The sequence below is a fragment of the Prionailurus viverrinus genome, chromosome D3 (assembly GCF_022837055.1).
Source record: "Prionailurus viverrinus isolate Anna chromosome D3, UM_Priviv_1.0, whole genome shotgun sequence".
Lineage (NCBI taxonomy): Eukaryota > Metazoa > Chordata > Mammalia > Carnivora > Felidae > Prionailurus > Prionailurus viverrinus.
In genome coordinates this window covers 14,946,569-14,962,220 of record NC_062572.1, presented here as the reverse complement: position 1 = coordinate 14,962,220, position 15,652 = coordinate 14,946,569, and the positions used below count along the sequence as shown (strand labels likewise).

At 43.0% G+C, this 15,652-nt stretch overlaps 1 protein-coding gene across 3 annotated transcripts in view; it reads left to right on the top strand.

Moving 5' to 3' along the window:
- Positions 1-15,652, top strand: part of TAOK3 (TAO kinase 3) — a 182,738-nt gene that overhangs the window by 163,414 nt on the left and 3,672 nt on the right. For all 3 annotated transcript variants that reach the window (XM_047827793.1, XM_047827794.1, XM_047827795.1), the window contains exons 17-19: positions 966-1,169; positions 8,973-9,212; positions 10,678-10,890. In XM_047827793.1, coding sequence (XP_047683749.1) covers positions 966-1,169; positions 8,973-9,212; positions 10,678-10,890 — 657 coding nt within the window. The remainder of the gene's footprint in view (positions 1-965; positions 1,170-8,972; positions 9,213-10,677; positions 10,891-15,652) is intronic.

Below are 15,652 nucleotides of genomic sequence, written 5' to 3'. Positions count from 1 at the left end.
TCACTCCCACATGTATAAAACCCTTTTCTCCTGTGCTACAGATCAGTGTCCTTAACTTGGCCTATGAGGCCTCTGAGGGTCCTGCTTCATCTCATGTCACTCTGCACCCACCACCCTGGGCCTTCTCTCCGCTCCTCAGTTGCACCATGTTTCAAATAACCCACCTGATTTAGCACATGCCGTTTCCTCTGCCCAGAGTTTTCTCCCTTCTCCTCTTTCATTGGTTAGCTCCTACAAGTTTTCAGTTTAGTTGTTACCAAGATCCAATATATTCTTTAAAAAAAAAATCTTTTAATGTGTGTTCATTTTTTGAGAGACAGAGATGGAGACAGAGTGCAAGCAGAGAGAGAGGGAGACACAGAATCCCAAGCAGGCTCCAGGCTCCGAGCTGTCAGCATACAGAGCCCGACGCGGGGCTCGAACTCACAGACCGTGAGATCGTGACCTGAACCGAAGTCTGGCGCTTAGCCGACTGAGCCACGCAGGCGCCCCTCAAATAGGTTCTTTTAAATAAACATCCTGGTAGACCCAAGTCCTCCGCCCGCACGGCAGCTGTGGCGGTAATTTTCGGTTCATTTCTCTGGTTCTTTGATTAATTACTGATTCCACATTGTGGCGCCCCACGGTGGTGGTTATCGTGTTCTTTTGCTCACCGTTGCCTCCTTGCGCCTTGCACAGTGCCTGTCACATGATGAGAACTCAGTAAGTGTACGTTGATTGAATGAGGGAGCCAGTTATTTCCGAGGCTGAGAAGCCAGAGACCTGGGAAGTAGCAGGCCTCCCTGGCCCTTAAATAATCAGTAAACACAAGTTGGGAGAGAAGGATTGCAGCACCAAGTATTCCTGTCCTTGTTCTCAGTTGCTCTCCCAGCAATTTCATCTACCATATTGTAAGAAACTGTCAGTTCCTTTGCTCGATGAGACCAGCAAGTTTTCTGTTTTGTTTTGTTCCTCTTTTTGTGAAGGAGATGAATGAGGACCATAGCACACCCAAGAAAGAAAAGCAAGAGCGGATATCCAAGCATAAAGAGAACTTGCAGCACACGCAGGCTGAAGAGGAAGCCCACCTTCTCACCCAGCAGAGACTGTACTACGACAAAAACTGTCGTTTCTTCAAGCGGAAAATAATGATCAAGCGGCACGAGGTGGAGCAGCAGAACATTCGGGAGGTATTTATTACATTCGTAACCGCCATCCCTGACTTACGAGACAGTGAGCTTTGTGAGGATCATCCCTGTCTGTTTGTCCGGCCTTATATCCTTCACGTTTATAGTCTTTTTTTTTTTTTTTTTTTTAATGTTTACTTATTTTTGAGAGACAGAAAAACAGAGTGCAAGCTGGGGAGGGGCGGGGAGAGAGAGGGAGACGCGGAACCCGAAGCAGGTTCCAGGCTCCGAGCTGTCAGCACAAAGCCTGACATGGGGCTCGAACCCGCAAACTGCGAGATCATGACCTGAGCCGAAGTCGGACGCTCAACCGACTGAGCCACCCAGGCACCCCGTGTTTATAGTCTTTATTGCCGTGCCTGACCCAAAGCAGGTATGCAAAAGTAGTCAGGGAATGAATTCACCACTGAGTAGAAGAAGAAAGCCCGTTTACAGAACGAGGAATCAACATTTTCCAAATAAATGTCACGGTTTTATCGAACACCTATTATAAGCTGTAGTATGCGGTGGAGAATCAAAAGAAGTAAAATAGAGAATTTCTGCCTTCAGCCTGTGTGTCAAACAGTTGTGTTTTTGTGGCTCCACATGAAACACAAAGTGACGGTATGATGCTCTACAGTTAAGTCATTCAGGCATCCGGTGCCACCTTAGTGCCAGGCGTTGTGCTGGTGATGCCAGGACTGCGGAGTTGTTGTGTATACATCCCGCCTTCCAGCAGCCTAAGTCTGAGGAGAAACAGACATGTAACAGGCTGGTTACAACGTAACAGGTCAGGTACAACAGTGGACCTATAAATGAAGTGTCCTGGGAATACCGTCATGAAAGCGCTGAGAGGGCTCAGGGCCTGATGAGAAGCTGAGTGTTTGGGGTGTACGAAGTGGAATGTCAGAACAAGGGGAGTCAGAAGCAGAATGCAGAGGGCCTTCCTTGTTAAGACATGTTATTTCCATTTTAGCCTGAAGGCAGTTGCATCACCATCCTAGGTGTTTCAGCAGGGGAGTGAAGAGAGTTTTCTTTGAAAGACCTAGTGCACCAGTGTGAGGCTAGGCTCCAGCAGGAAGAAGCCAAGTACAGTGAGGTCAGCCAGGACGTTCTTTCTCTAGGTCCACCTGGAAGAGGCAGTGGGGGGAGAGTGGATCTGAGTGACTTTTCTGAAGCAGAACTGACAGTAATTCCAACCGAACGGCATAAGAATTTCAGGAGAGAGAGAGAGGGGTCAAAAATGGCTTCAAGGTTTCTAATTTGGGAAACTGGATGAATAAGACATTATTCACTGAGATGAGCACAGAATGTGACTCAGTCGCAGATACAAAGTTCAGTAAGAAATCGTTGTGACCTGGAGTAATCAGGGAAACCCTCACAAATGAGCTAGCATGGTAAAAATATCAAAGTCTGCGAAAAACCCAGTGTTCGCCTGCGCGAGGGAAAGAAGCGCCAAAGGCACGTTTATGGAATGAGCATCGGTGCATTCTGAGCTCCTTGGAGGGCAGCATTCAACTGGGAGGGAAAAAGGATGGAGCAAACTGAAATTTATCAAATACGTGCAGTGAGCCAGGCCCAAGCCCTTTGTCTGTGTTGTCTTGTCTCATCGGAAGAGAGACAAACCGCTGCACGTTTTTGAGCCAGGCAGCGAGTGATATGCTAATACTGTGCGTTAGAGAGATTAGTCCAGTTTGGTTGGTGGCAGTTCACAGATTGATTCTAGCACGCATTCTCAGTGGGGGGTGGTACTGCCCCCGGGGGAGTAAGCATAGGCTCTTGTGGGAGAGGGGTCTCAGATACTACAATGGCCACAGTACATAAAGGGATATACAGTGTATCAGGTAGTATTCATTCACCTTTTAGGGGAGGGGAAAATCTAGAAAGCTCCTGGTGATGAAAACATAAAAATGATGAGAATGGAAAAAGAAAAGAAAAAAAAGAAGAAGAAGGTTGCGAAACATTGGGTTGGGGGAAGACACTAGAAGCGAAGTGATCAGGTGGTAGGAAATGGGGTATGGACAAAGATGGTGGTGGCACCTGTCAAACAGGCGGATCTGAAACGTATTTTGAATATAAAATAAGCAGGATTGGGCACACTGTAGGATATGAGAGGAAAGAGGAGGGTAGAATCAAAGTTATTTCTAGGGTTCAAGGCTTAGTTACATGTAAATTTGGTCAGACACAGAGAAGCCTAGAGAGAGGTGTCAGTAAGAAACTGATTAATTCCATATTAGACATGTTGCCATATTTGTTAGAAGGCAAAAAAGCCCAAGTGAAAAAGCCCAGTAGCCATTTGGAAATAAGATGTTTGGGATTCTTTTCTTCGGGCAGTTATTTCTCTTCTGATAGCACATATTTGGAAGAAGTGTGAAGCCAAGGGAACAATCAGTGCCAATAAAAGCTGTAGAAGACAATTATTCCTCAAAAGTTATAGAAACTATTATTTGTGACTTCACTAGAACCAGGTTCTAGTCAACTGAGTGAAGAATAACTCTTATAAGGGTACTTTTTTTAAGAGTCTAAGTTTTTATGTACAAAAGTAATGCAAGAACATTAAAACAAAAGACAAACACAGAAAAATACATAGTTGAGTAGTGAAAGTTCTTGATAATCCCACACCGCCCAGTCTCTACCCTGACTACCATTAATTTGGCATCTGTGTTTCCAGATTTCTTTCTCCTTGTATGTATGTACTCATACATTCAGCTTATATAAAACTTTAACTTTACAAAAATAAGGTTACATTAGTATCAGTGGGTTTATTTGATTTGCAAGCCATAGAAACAAATTCTGGCTGCATGAGCGTGGAAAGGAATTTGTTGGAAGGATATGCGGTAGATAACAGCGATGAAGAACCAAGCTGGAAAAGATGAAGAATCAAGCTGGAAAAGCAAATTCTGTGACCTAGAGAGCAAGAGCCTAATGGACATTCCTCAGAGCACTGCCGTTTGGTTGTATTTCCTCCCACCATATTTAATCTTTGTATCATTTCAGCTTCAGATTCAAATTCCTAGGAGGGCTACTCTCTGATTACAGATAGGGTGGAGGAGTTTCTCAAGCAAAAAAGAGGAGCCTGTTAACAAGAGAAGGGAAATGGATACTGAACCTACAAAAATGTCTAGCATACTCTTTTGTAACTCTTCTCTTTCTTTTTCTCATTTACTCTCTAGGACATACAGCCCTATGTGGTTCTTTTTAACCATTAATAGTAAACTTGGGGGGTATGGCTATAAAATTATTTATTTAATGACATACTTCTCAGTGGATATTTTGTTGACGTTTTATAATATTACTAACAGTGCCACAGGGAGCCTCTTTGTACACAGATCTTTTTACATGTATGCAAATATTTTGTAGGATATATCCTCAGAAGTGGAGTCTCTGGGTCACAGTGTATATATGTAAATTTTTAATAGATATTGCCAAACTGCCCTCTATGGGTTTTACTCCCACCAAAAAGAGCACTTGTCTATTTCTTTGCCAAAACTGAGTATGAGCAATCCTTTTAATTAATGGAAACGTTTAAAAGGACCACCATAGACTGGGTTGAGCCTCTTCCTCTATCATCACAGACGCTCGCTATTTTCTAACCAGTTAGGAAACCAAGAACTGAAACTAAGAAAGCGTTAAATGTCATAGGCTAACAACATCTCCATCAAAAGTCTGAACTCTAGTTCTTACTCAACCTCATGGGGCACGAGGACAAAATGTTTTACTTGAGCGAGATCAGCTCGCTTTAAAGAAGTCAGTCGCGCTTGGATCGTGGCTGGGAAGGGTTTATTATGGGACACGGCCTGGATTCACAGCTTACACAGGACGTAGGGTCTTATATAGTATGGTGATGTGTTCAGGGGCCGTGGTGTATGAAAAGTACATGTGTTTTGACACTAAGCTCTCTCTCAGCTTGGGGAGATGCACACAGCGTGTGATGTGAGCCAAGGGAAAGGGGGCCCTTGTGTCTCTCAGCTTAAACCGCCTCCAGGGCATACAGGCGCGGAGTGCGTTGGTGGGCAAAATCACTTGTACATTAAATCTGCTTTTGTTTTTGTTCAGCTCACTTTATTTAATTGGTATGAGCTAAAGGTGTGCACACAGGCGCACAGTACGTTGTGTCATTTGTACAGATGAAACAACCACTGCATCGTGTCTAGCCAGAACAGAGGGATTCTTCAGAATATTGTGTCACAGGCTGAAAGACAGCGGAACGCAGGAAAACGTGAACCATTCTCTGGGACATCTTTTAATGGGAACTGTTGAAAATCCCCAGACCTGAGCTTTAGCCTTAGTTCTGCTTTATGGAAATTGAATGATCTTATGTTAGTCTCTCACTTCCCAAATGTTTTACTGTCATATGTAAAAGGGGTAAGTCCTTGCAATGTTAACACCTCATAGGGTTGCAGTGGGCATGGAATGAGATGCAAGAAATCACCTTTAAGAACTGAAAGCACAGGGGCGCCTGGGTGGCGCAGTCGGTTAAGCGTCCGACTTCAGCCAGGTCACGATCTCGCGGTCCGTGAGTTCGAGCCCCGCGTCGGGCTCTGGGCTGAGGGCTCGGAGCCTGGAGCCTGTTTCCGATTCTGTGTCTCCCTCTCTCTCTGCCCCTCCCCCCTTCATGCTCTGTGTCTCTCTGTCCCAAAAATAAATAAACGTTGAAAAAAAAAAAAAAAAACTGAAAGCACATTACACGTTTTTACGTAGGCACAGCAATAGGCTCATAAAAAGTCAAAATAATAATAATAATAATAATGGCAGCTTATCAACTTATGTCTCAGCAACCCAGATGTATGAATTAAAGGTAAAGGGAATAACTTAAAATTGTTGACAGGAAAACCATTTCATTATCGTGTTTCTCTCACTTTTTAAATCATTTATAAACACTAGATTTGAGATATTATATGCAAATTTTCACTTCTGAATACAGAAAAATAATGATACGTTAATATGTTCCAAAGCAGGTTCTTACGATCTTTCATTTCTTCACAAAGAATCACAGTTCATGGTGTAGGTACTGTTATCCTCACTTTACACCTGAGGAAACTAAAACATATATTAAAAGACGTGCCCAACATCATACATAATGACTGACTCACACACCCTGAATATTTTTCTGTCGATTCTCAAACTTTACAATACATCAGAATTAGCTGGGTGGCATGTTCTTAAAACCAGTCACCTGTAGCCCTGGCATTTCGGATGCAGATATCCTGTGGCTAGCATCCTGAAACATGCCGTTAGACATAAAGGAAACCGTTTGATTTCTTCTGAAAGTGTTGTTTGCTTTGTCTTGTATTTTGTCCCCCCCCATATGTTTCGGGGTTCTGGGCAGCCCAGACTCAGTTTGGACTTCTCAGTGTAGGAAAACATGTAATGAAATAAATGTCCAGTATCGGGAGACCTGGTACTCAAAGGTTAAAAATGAAATAGTAATCTAGGAACAGGACCTCTACTAATTGAAAGGGCTTCCCTTGGCTTTTCTCTTGGTCACTGGCCTAGAATAGCTTTAGTCTCTGAGGCCTCGCCATCCTTTGGTGCCACCTAGGGGCCAGTTATTGATTTTTAAAAGAAGACCGTTTGATGGTCCAGGTAGAGGAAAAATACAACAAGGGAAAGCAAAATGCAGGAGGAAATGGGGAGCGATGCTCTAGGAGATTATCTTTTTCCCTTAAAACAAATACAAATTGCATTTATACTTTAGATATTTCCCCACTAGCAAACATGCTCCCTGAGGGGATGTACTTGTTCATGGCTCTATCCCTAGTGCCTACAGCAGTGCCTGACACATAGGACGTGTGCAACAAATATTTGCTGAATAAACAAATGAATGATTAGTGACTTTGCTCCAGTAATAGATGCTGTGCTGTTTAAAGGACTTCTCTTCAAATGCATACAAGGCCCAAGTATGCAAGATATTCTCACCAACACCAATATACAAATGTTATTGATATTGTGTGAAAATAAATGACTTGCATTTTCTCCCATAATGGATGCTATCAGGGAAGAGAGGCACTCTTGTTCTAACTGAAAGTCCAACTCACAAGCCTTCTTCTTTCCTTGACCTTCTTAACTAATAGTAATACCAACCTCTGCAGAAATCTTACAGCATAAAGTTTGCCTCTTTTATAGCACTTACCACTTTCAACATTGTTCTTTCTCTTTTTTTTAATTTATACATAAAACCTACTTCCTTGTGTTAATTAAGGTTCTTTTGTCTGTATGTTAGTAAAATTTATTTGAGCTCGTTTAAGCCAAAACCAGGGAATTCATTACAGAAATATAGAAATATTCTGTAAAACCCAATAGCAATAATACAGCTGGTGTACAGGACAGCTTACCAGTTAGGAATATGGGCATCATTATATTCCCTGCATGTCTGTCTGCTTTTTCATTCTTTATGTTCTGAAGTCCAGCTTTCTCTAACCCTCAGCCCACATAGCAGTGGGTGGCTACCACATATGTAGTTTTTATATGCCCCTCAGTTCCAGCCACACTTAGAGGTTAACTGTCTCTGCATCCCAATTCCAAATTCCCAGGAGAGAAAACGGATTGATTCACTTGGCTGTGAGTTGAGCATATAGCACTTCAACAACTGTGTAGTACAGTTCCCTACTAGAGTGTTAGCAAGTTGAGGACAGAATCATGGCTTAGTAAACATTTTTAAGTACCCAGAGCACAGGGTTCAGATCTTGGATATGGTGCCATTTAGGAAATATTCTTGAACTGGTGAGTGGCAAGATGTCACCCGACTACCTCTCTCTCTCTTTTTTTTTTTTTTCTAGTTTTCTTTCTTTCCCCCCTTAAAGACAGAAAAACAAATGTACAAGGCAGGACAAAAAGTAAAAGAAAAGAAAGACAGACAGACATGAGTAGAACTGGAAAGAACAGAATGATTTGATCCAGAAATCATTAAACAGACTAATGGAAAAAATGGAAGACAAGAGATCTCATCTGTTTTTTCCCAGCCTGCTCTTACTCTGAGATCTTTTTTTTTTTTTAATGTTTACTCATTTTTGAGAGACAGAGGCAGAGCATGAGCAAGGAAGGGGCAGAGAGAGAGGGAGACACAGAATCCAAAGCAGGCTCCACACTCAGCACAGAGCCCAACGTGGGACTCGAACTCACTAGCTGTGAGATCATGACCTGAGTCGAAGTTGGATATTTAACCACCTGAGTCACCCAGGTGCCCCTACTCTGAGATTTTAAAAAACAGATCATTGGCCTACTTCTAATACATGCAAAAATGAGGGGTTTTTTTTTCCCAAGAAAACTAAGAATATTGCAGACATTGCCAGTTTAAGTCTGTGATTTTCAAGTCTGACTACACGTTAGATTCACCTAGAGAACTCTTAAATATAGTGATGTCAGGGTCCCACCCCAGACAGTTATCAGGACTTCAGGTTGTAGGATTGAGGCATCTTAAGCTTGCAAAGGTTCTTCACATGATTTTAATGGGCAGCCCATATTGAGAACCAGTGGCGTAACTGAAGAAAAATGTACTTAGATCTCTCCAGGAGACCTCACCTGAGGAGGGTTCATGGCAGCTCTAGGAGATAAGAAGGGGTCAGGTGGAATTAATCCCACTTTACAGCTGGTGTAGTTGTGATGGCTGTGAAGTTGCCCATCTTGTAAAGTGATGGACCCACAAACAGAACCTAAACCTCCAGGGACAGTTAATCTAATCTCACTGAGTCGTGCTGCCGAGTGCTAATGGGCTTAATTAAGAGACCGTTTGTAGTGCCATTCCTCGCCATCTCTCACTTAGTGGTGCATTCCTTCTAATTCACCTCCAGTCACCTCTCGCCATGTATCTTTTGCTCCTGAATGCAGGAACTAAATAAAAAGAGGACCCAGAAGGAGATGGAACATGCCATGCTAATCCGACATGACGAGTCTACGCGAGAGCTGGAGTACAGGCAGCTGCACACGTTACAGAAGCTACGCATGGACCTGATCCGTCTACAGCACCAGACTGAACTGGAAAACCAGCTGGAGTACAATAAGAGGCGAGAAAGGGAACTGCACAGAAAGCATGTCATGGAACTTCGGCAACAGCCAAAAAACTTAAAGGTAAGAGGAAACGGAAGTGGTTCCCTATTTGTGCTCCAGGATACAGTTGTGCTGGATTACGTAGTCCTTGCGCCTGGAGGACTGTCAGATGTGCCTGGGCAACTCCTCAAAATTACAAATTTCTGGGCCCCACACCCACGGAATCAGAATCTCCAGAAGTGAAGCACAGAGGCCGTATATAACAAACGCCTGAAGAGATGCTGCTTTGGAAACCATTGTACTGGATGATCTCTCCATTTTTCTTTGTATAATGGCCTGCAGTTTCTCTGACCCCTTCATGTCCTGCCCTCTTTAAAATGGTAAATTGCGGACAAACAGCAGCCCGTGGTTCTAATCCCAGGAGATGAGGAAGTTACCTAGCAGGTATATGGCAGAGAGATTTCATCTGTCATGCTGGATTATTCGTAGTAACTACATTGAGTGCTTCTGTATTGAGAAAGACTAAAGCTACATCCAAGCTTGGTAGGAAAGAGTATGATTGAGTAGTGACATCTGCATGGGAGTGAAGAGTGAATCTACATGTGCCAGGCCCTGCACTAGAGATTTGGAATTCCTTTGGGCCTCACTGCCTGCAGATAATTTTAGCTGACTGCTGATTCACAGGCTCTGTGGACTAAGCCATTGCTGTATGTCAAGGGGGTCGCTGTCAGTGTTGACAGAGATACAAGGCCAGCCTCACAGTGGCCATGCTCCTGCCTAACCTGCCAAATCCTAACCTGTCTAATTAGTGATCTCTGTCATCACAACTCCAAGTGTTCGTGATATGCACATGTGACCATGAGGCAACCTGATGAACACCTTCGGGACTCAAGTAACACGGCCTACCTCCTCCTTGCCAAAATGCATATTTGATATTGCCACGTGAAAGTCTAACTTCTTCACAGGGGAAGAAATCTAAAATCACTTTTCCCTTTACACTTAGGCTGAAATCCAGTGGCATTGGATTATGATGTGAGGTATTATCCAGATGTTCTTTGTTGATTTGTCAAGGAAATGCAGAGCAGTGACAGCCAGCTTATACATTGCCACCCCCTTTCTCACCTGGAAATGGGTTGGGTTGGGCGGGGGGAGACGACCAAAAATCATAGGGGGAGAAAACAACAAACAATAGAAGACACCGAAGATTTTGACTTGGAAGCCATTAAAATAATGAGCAGGCTTTCAACAAACTAAGCTTCGTAGTTTAGTTCAGTAGTTCTACAATCTGCTTAGAGTTGTGATCTCCTTGTAGTGGTTCATTTTTTTTAAATCCGTCTGTAAATTCAAAATTAGTTCTATGTATTTAATATAAGACCGAAAGTACTGGCAGTTAACTCTTATGTGTGTCGTATGTATTATTTTCATCATTACTGACTAGCAATGTGGGTCCCTGCACCAAAAGACAACGGGTCCCAGCACCTGTATTGTATTGTTACAATGGAAGTTTTCTGTATTTACTAATGTATTTGCGTTTTTGTCTGCACAGGCCATGGAAATGCAAATCAAAAAACAGTTTCAGGACACTTGCAAAGTACAGACCAAACAGTATAAAGCACTCAAGAATCACCAGTTGGAAGTTACTCCAAAGAATGAGCACAAAACAATCTTAAAGACACTGAAAGATGAGCAGACACGAAAACTTGCCATTTTGGCAGAGCAGTATGAACAGAGTATAAATGAAATGATGGCTTCTCAAGCGGTAAGTGGTTAGGTTTGGTGCCACACCTTCAAGAGCTTTGGGAATCAAGAAAATTCAAGATCCAGCGTTTTGTTCCCAAGATGATTCTTGCACAAATTTAGGATATTGGCGTTTTTTCTGCCCAAAGAACCGAGGAAGTGACGACGCTGAATAAAGCCAAGCCAATGTGGATATTTGCTGGAGTGTGTCTTGTAAGACAGAGCTCAAGGAATAACGTGCTAAATCAGACCCGTGGCACATAGGGACTTTGAGGGCAAGATGGGATAGATACTGCACATAATATCATTTTTTCACTCATCAAAGATTGTGCAACTAGTGTCAGACACGAATGAATAAGACACACTCACACAGACACATTCATTCAATACACTTTGACTAAGCATCTGTGTTCAGCACTCTGCCGGGCTCAGAGAGAGTCATAAGCTAGAGAAACAACAGTCGGTTCTTGTCTTCACGCTATTTGTTAGTCAAAAAGTCAGATAATTAAGCGATAATAAAAAAGCATAATAAGTGCTTTGCAGTGGGAGGTATGGGGAGGTATGGGGAGCTATGGGAGGATGAGTGAGAACAGCTAATCTGGTCTAGGGAAACCTTCCCAGCAAGAGCCAAGGAGCTTGAAGGAATGTACTGAAGGAAACAGGCACCATGGAAAGGGGCCTACGTGGGCAAAGACCCAAAAGATGGAAAGTGTGCATTTGGGGACTGAAAGAACTTCGGTTTGAATACAAAGTTCAAGGAGGATGGTGGGAGCCCAAACTGGAGAGGTCATAAAGGTCGTGGTAACCCAAGGATGGGAGCTTGCCTGTGATTCAGTGAAGTTTTCCCAATGAGATGAGTCTTAAAGAGTAATCGTTTGTCAAACAGACGGAAAAGGAAAAAGTTATTCCCAGCAGAGGAAACAGTAAATGCAAAGATGCAAAGCCTCAAAGAGGACAGCACGTTTGAAGAACAATGAGTAGTTGTTATGGCAGGAGTATAAAGGGAAGCAGGTGAATAGTTGGGGATCAGACCCTCAACAGTCAGGAGTTCGGACATCATTCTATTAACAGTGGAGAGCTGCTGAAGGCTATTTTAAGAAGGAAAGTGACAGGATCAGATTTATGGTCTAGAAACATACTGGCAATAATGTGGCAACTGTAGGTATAAAGAGACGGTAAGAAAACCTTATAACCCAGGAACAAAACTATTGAAAGCCTGAACTGAGAACATGCTCCTGGAGATGGTGAGGAGGCAGAAGGATTTGAGAAATATTTAGAAGTTAGAATAGAGGGAGCTCAGTGACTAATTTGGGAGGTAGGTTTAATAACAGTGGAATGGGTCATGATTTTAGCAAGATAGAAAAATAGAAGGAAGGGTGAGTTTGGATGCTGGGCAGATAATTGACCAAGTTGTGGACGTGTTATCTGAGCTAGATGGGTATCCAGGTAGAGAGGTACAGAGATAGAAATCTATAGTTCAAGAGAGTGTTAGTAGGCAAAACAAATAACTAGGCATCCGTGTTATGTTAGACGGGGAAGTTGCAGCTGTTAGGAATACCCTGTCCTTCTAGCAACAGGAGATTTTTATTAGGAAGAGGACCAAGGGAAGAGTTGTGGACACCACCATTTGAGAGCAGAGTAGAAGCAGACCAAAGAAGGTGAACAGTCATTGTGGGAGGGGAACTGGAGAGATCATGTCATAGACACCAGAACAGAAGCTTCTAGCTGATCATTTCAAATGTGGCAGAGAGACCAGCCAGACCTAGCAGTGGATTTGTCCAGTGAGTGTCACAGACAATCAGTGGAGGGGTGGGAGTGAAAGACATTATAGTGTGTTGAAGAACGTGATTATAAAGTGAGATAGAAACTTTATAACGAATGAGATTACTTTTCCCAGCTGCTCATCAGTGAAGGACAGGAGAAAGAACTGTAGCTAGAGGAAGAGACAGTTGAAAGAGGACTTCTGTTATTTGGGAAAGGCTTAAACGTGAGGTTGAGGGTAAGAGTGTATTCATTCATTCATTCATCCATCCATCCGTCCGTCCAGTAACTGTTTATTGAGTGCCCTACCGTGCCCTAGGCATCCTGGGGTACTGCAGTAAGACAGTCATCAATCATGTCTTCTTGGAATTTATGGAGGAGTGAGGAAGCGGGTCGAAAGAGTCCTCTCTGTGTAACGTCAGAGTAAGTGCAATGTGCCAACAATGTAAGCTGGAGCATAGGCTCGTCTGGAGAGTCAGAAAAGACCTCACAGATACAATGAGTATTTAAACTGAGGTGTAGGGAGCACATCTAGGCAAAAGGAACTGTATTTGTAAAGACAGGAGCTTCTGAAGAGCTCAGAGTCCATTATGTTTGGAATATAGAGAACGAGTCAAAGACCAAATGAGAGTAAGACTGGAGGGGTAAATAGGGGCCAGATCACACAGGGGCCTGTAAGTTTTCTTAAGGATTTTGTTCTTTATCCTAAAAGCAATGGGAGGCCATAGAATAGCATTAAGTGGTGGGGGGAGGGAAGGGAGACTGACATCAGCTTTGCATTTTTAAACAATCAGTCCAGTGACAGGCAGAGAATGGCCTGGAAGATGGTCAGATGGATCTCAGGGGATGGTGTATATATAGTTGCTGCTGTTACCTGGGCAGGAGCAAGTGGTGGCTAGACCGGAAGGGGGGATGGGATGGAGAAAGTGATGAAATTTGAGAGAGAAGCAGGAGGTGGAAGTGAAAGCATTTAGTAACAGAGTGAACACAGAGAATGAAGTAGATTAAGGATGACTCCCAGTCTCTAGTTTGAACAAAACAGTAGATGGTGGTGCCACTTATCTCTGTGGTAAAGAGGGAAGTTGAGCAGCTTGGGGAAGAGGGAAGGGAATGATCATTAGCTAATATTAGTCATGCTGAGCTTGAGGGCCTGGGCACCATCCAGGTGAAGATGTCTCTAGCAGACCAGATAAGCTAGTCTGGGCCTCAGGAGAGAAGTCTGAAATAGAGGTGTAGAGGTGGGAGTCATCCGAATATAGATGGTAATGGCAGCCTTGGGAATAGACGAGATTCCTTAGGAAGAGAGGTTAGAGGAAGACGTGAGCCCATGTATAATGGCTGGAAGGGAGGAAGTAGCTGGAAAGGAGAGGAGGGAGGGAAAAACCAAGAAGCTGTGGTATCTCAGAAGACAAGAGAGAGATTTCCAGAAGAAAAAGGCAATCCATGGTATTAAATGCTGCTGGGAGTCAGGTAAGATAAAGACCCCTTGCCATAGAAGTAAGGAGCAGGATGAGAAAGTACAGGGAGAGGTTCATGGGTAGGAGAGGGGAGAGAGAATTGCTAGGGACATAAAGGCCGGTAGGATTTTCATCTCGTTCATCTTTGTGTTATTAGCATCTGCAACAATTCCTGGTTGGCATACACCAAGTACTTGATGAGTGATTGTTATAGAAGATGGACAGAATGGGCTCCAAGAATATAGGTTCACGGTTGCCCTTGAATAAAAGGAAGGAAATGCCCTTTCTTCTGAGGCAGGGAGGAGATACAAGTAGGCATGATAAATGCTGCTATCCTTTACTGACTCCTTACCATGTGCCAGCCACTATTTTGGATATTTTTAAGTGTTATTTCATTCTTGTGAAACCCCTTTCACCTTTGAAGTAGTTCCTGTTTCAACCCCAATTTACCCGCAAGGAAACTGAGGTTTATTGAAGTAAAGCCACTTGCTTAGGGCAAGAGTTGGCAAACTGTTTCTGTAGAGGGGCAGGTAATAAATATTTTAGTCTTTGTGAACCACAGGGTCGCTGTCACAACTACTCAACTCTGCTGTTGTAGTGCAAAAGCAGTCCTGGATGGTACATAAATGAATGAGCATGTCTGTGTTCCAATAAACCTTATTGACAAAAATAGGCAGCAAGTCAGATTTGGCCCTTGGGCTATAATGTGCCAGCTCCTGGCTTTGGGGCTCACACAGTGGTAGTTAGCTGAGTAGTGATGAAGCTGGGATTTGACCCCATTTCGGGAGGAGTTTGTAAGCCTGGCCATATTACGTTATGAGGCTGCCATCACCTCCTTTCATTCACATTAATCCGCTTCAGGAAACAGACATGGTATTTACCTACAATTCATTAAAACATTTTAATGAGTTTGATATGTGCAACTTTGGGATGATGAACAGCAGATACTGGAATATCCTCTCTGATTTCTAGGCTGGCACTTTTACAGAGCAGAGCTGGTACGGAATAACATAGTTACGGGCATTAATAATAGAACGCCAGAAAGAAGAGAAGATGGAGACGTTCCAATGGTCTAAACTGCCCATAGGACGAACCTCTCACCCACTGAGCCAGGGCTCATAATAATTAACAGAAACAAGGAGAAAAGAACAGACTTTCATTCCCTTTATTGGTGAGGAAACTCCCATATTGAGAGGGAATTGATACATTTTATTGGGAGCCAGTAAACCCTTTGGCATTTATCTGTAAGGCTGCTCCTGCTGGAGACTGTCGTATCTTGTGTCTCTTCTCCCTTCATTTGGGAAAATAAGAAAAGAGGTTTCCTCTTCAGCGGATTTTAGTGAAAGCTGGGTAGGATTAATTACTAGAAAATACCATGGAGATATGATTGTTGTTTATTTTATGTTCATGTGATATACTTCTCTAAAGTACTAAAGAAGACACTGTGCAGATAACTTCCTAAAACTATTCTAATAACATACCAAAAGTTTCTTAAGATATTGAAATATATTGCTAATTGTCAAAAATTGCACCAATTAGGGAAGGGAGTGTAAAATGGAGAATAAG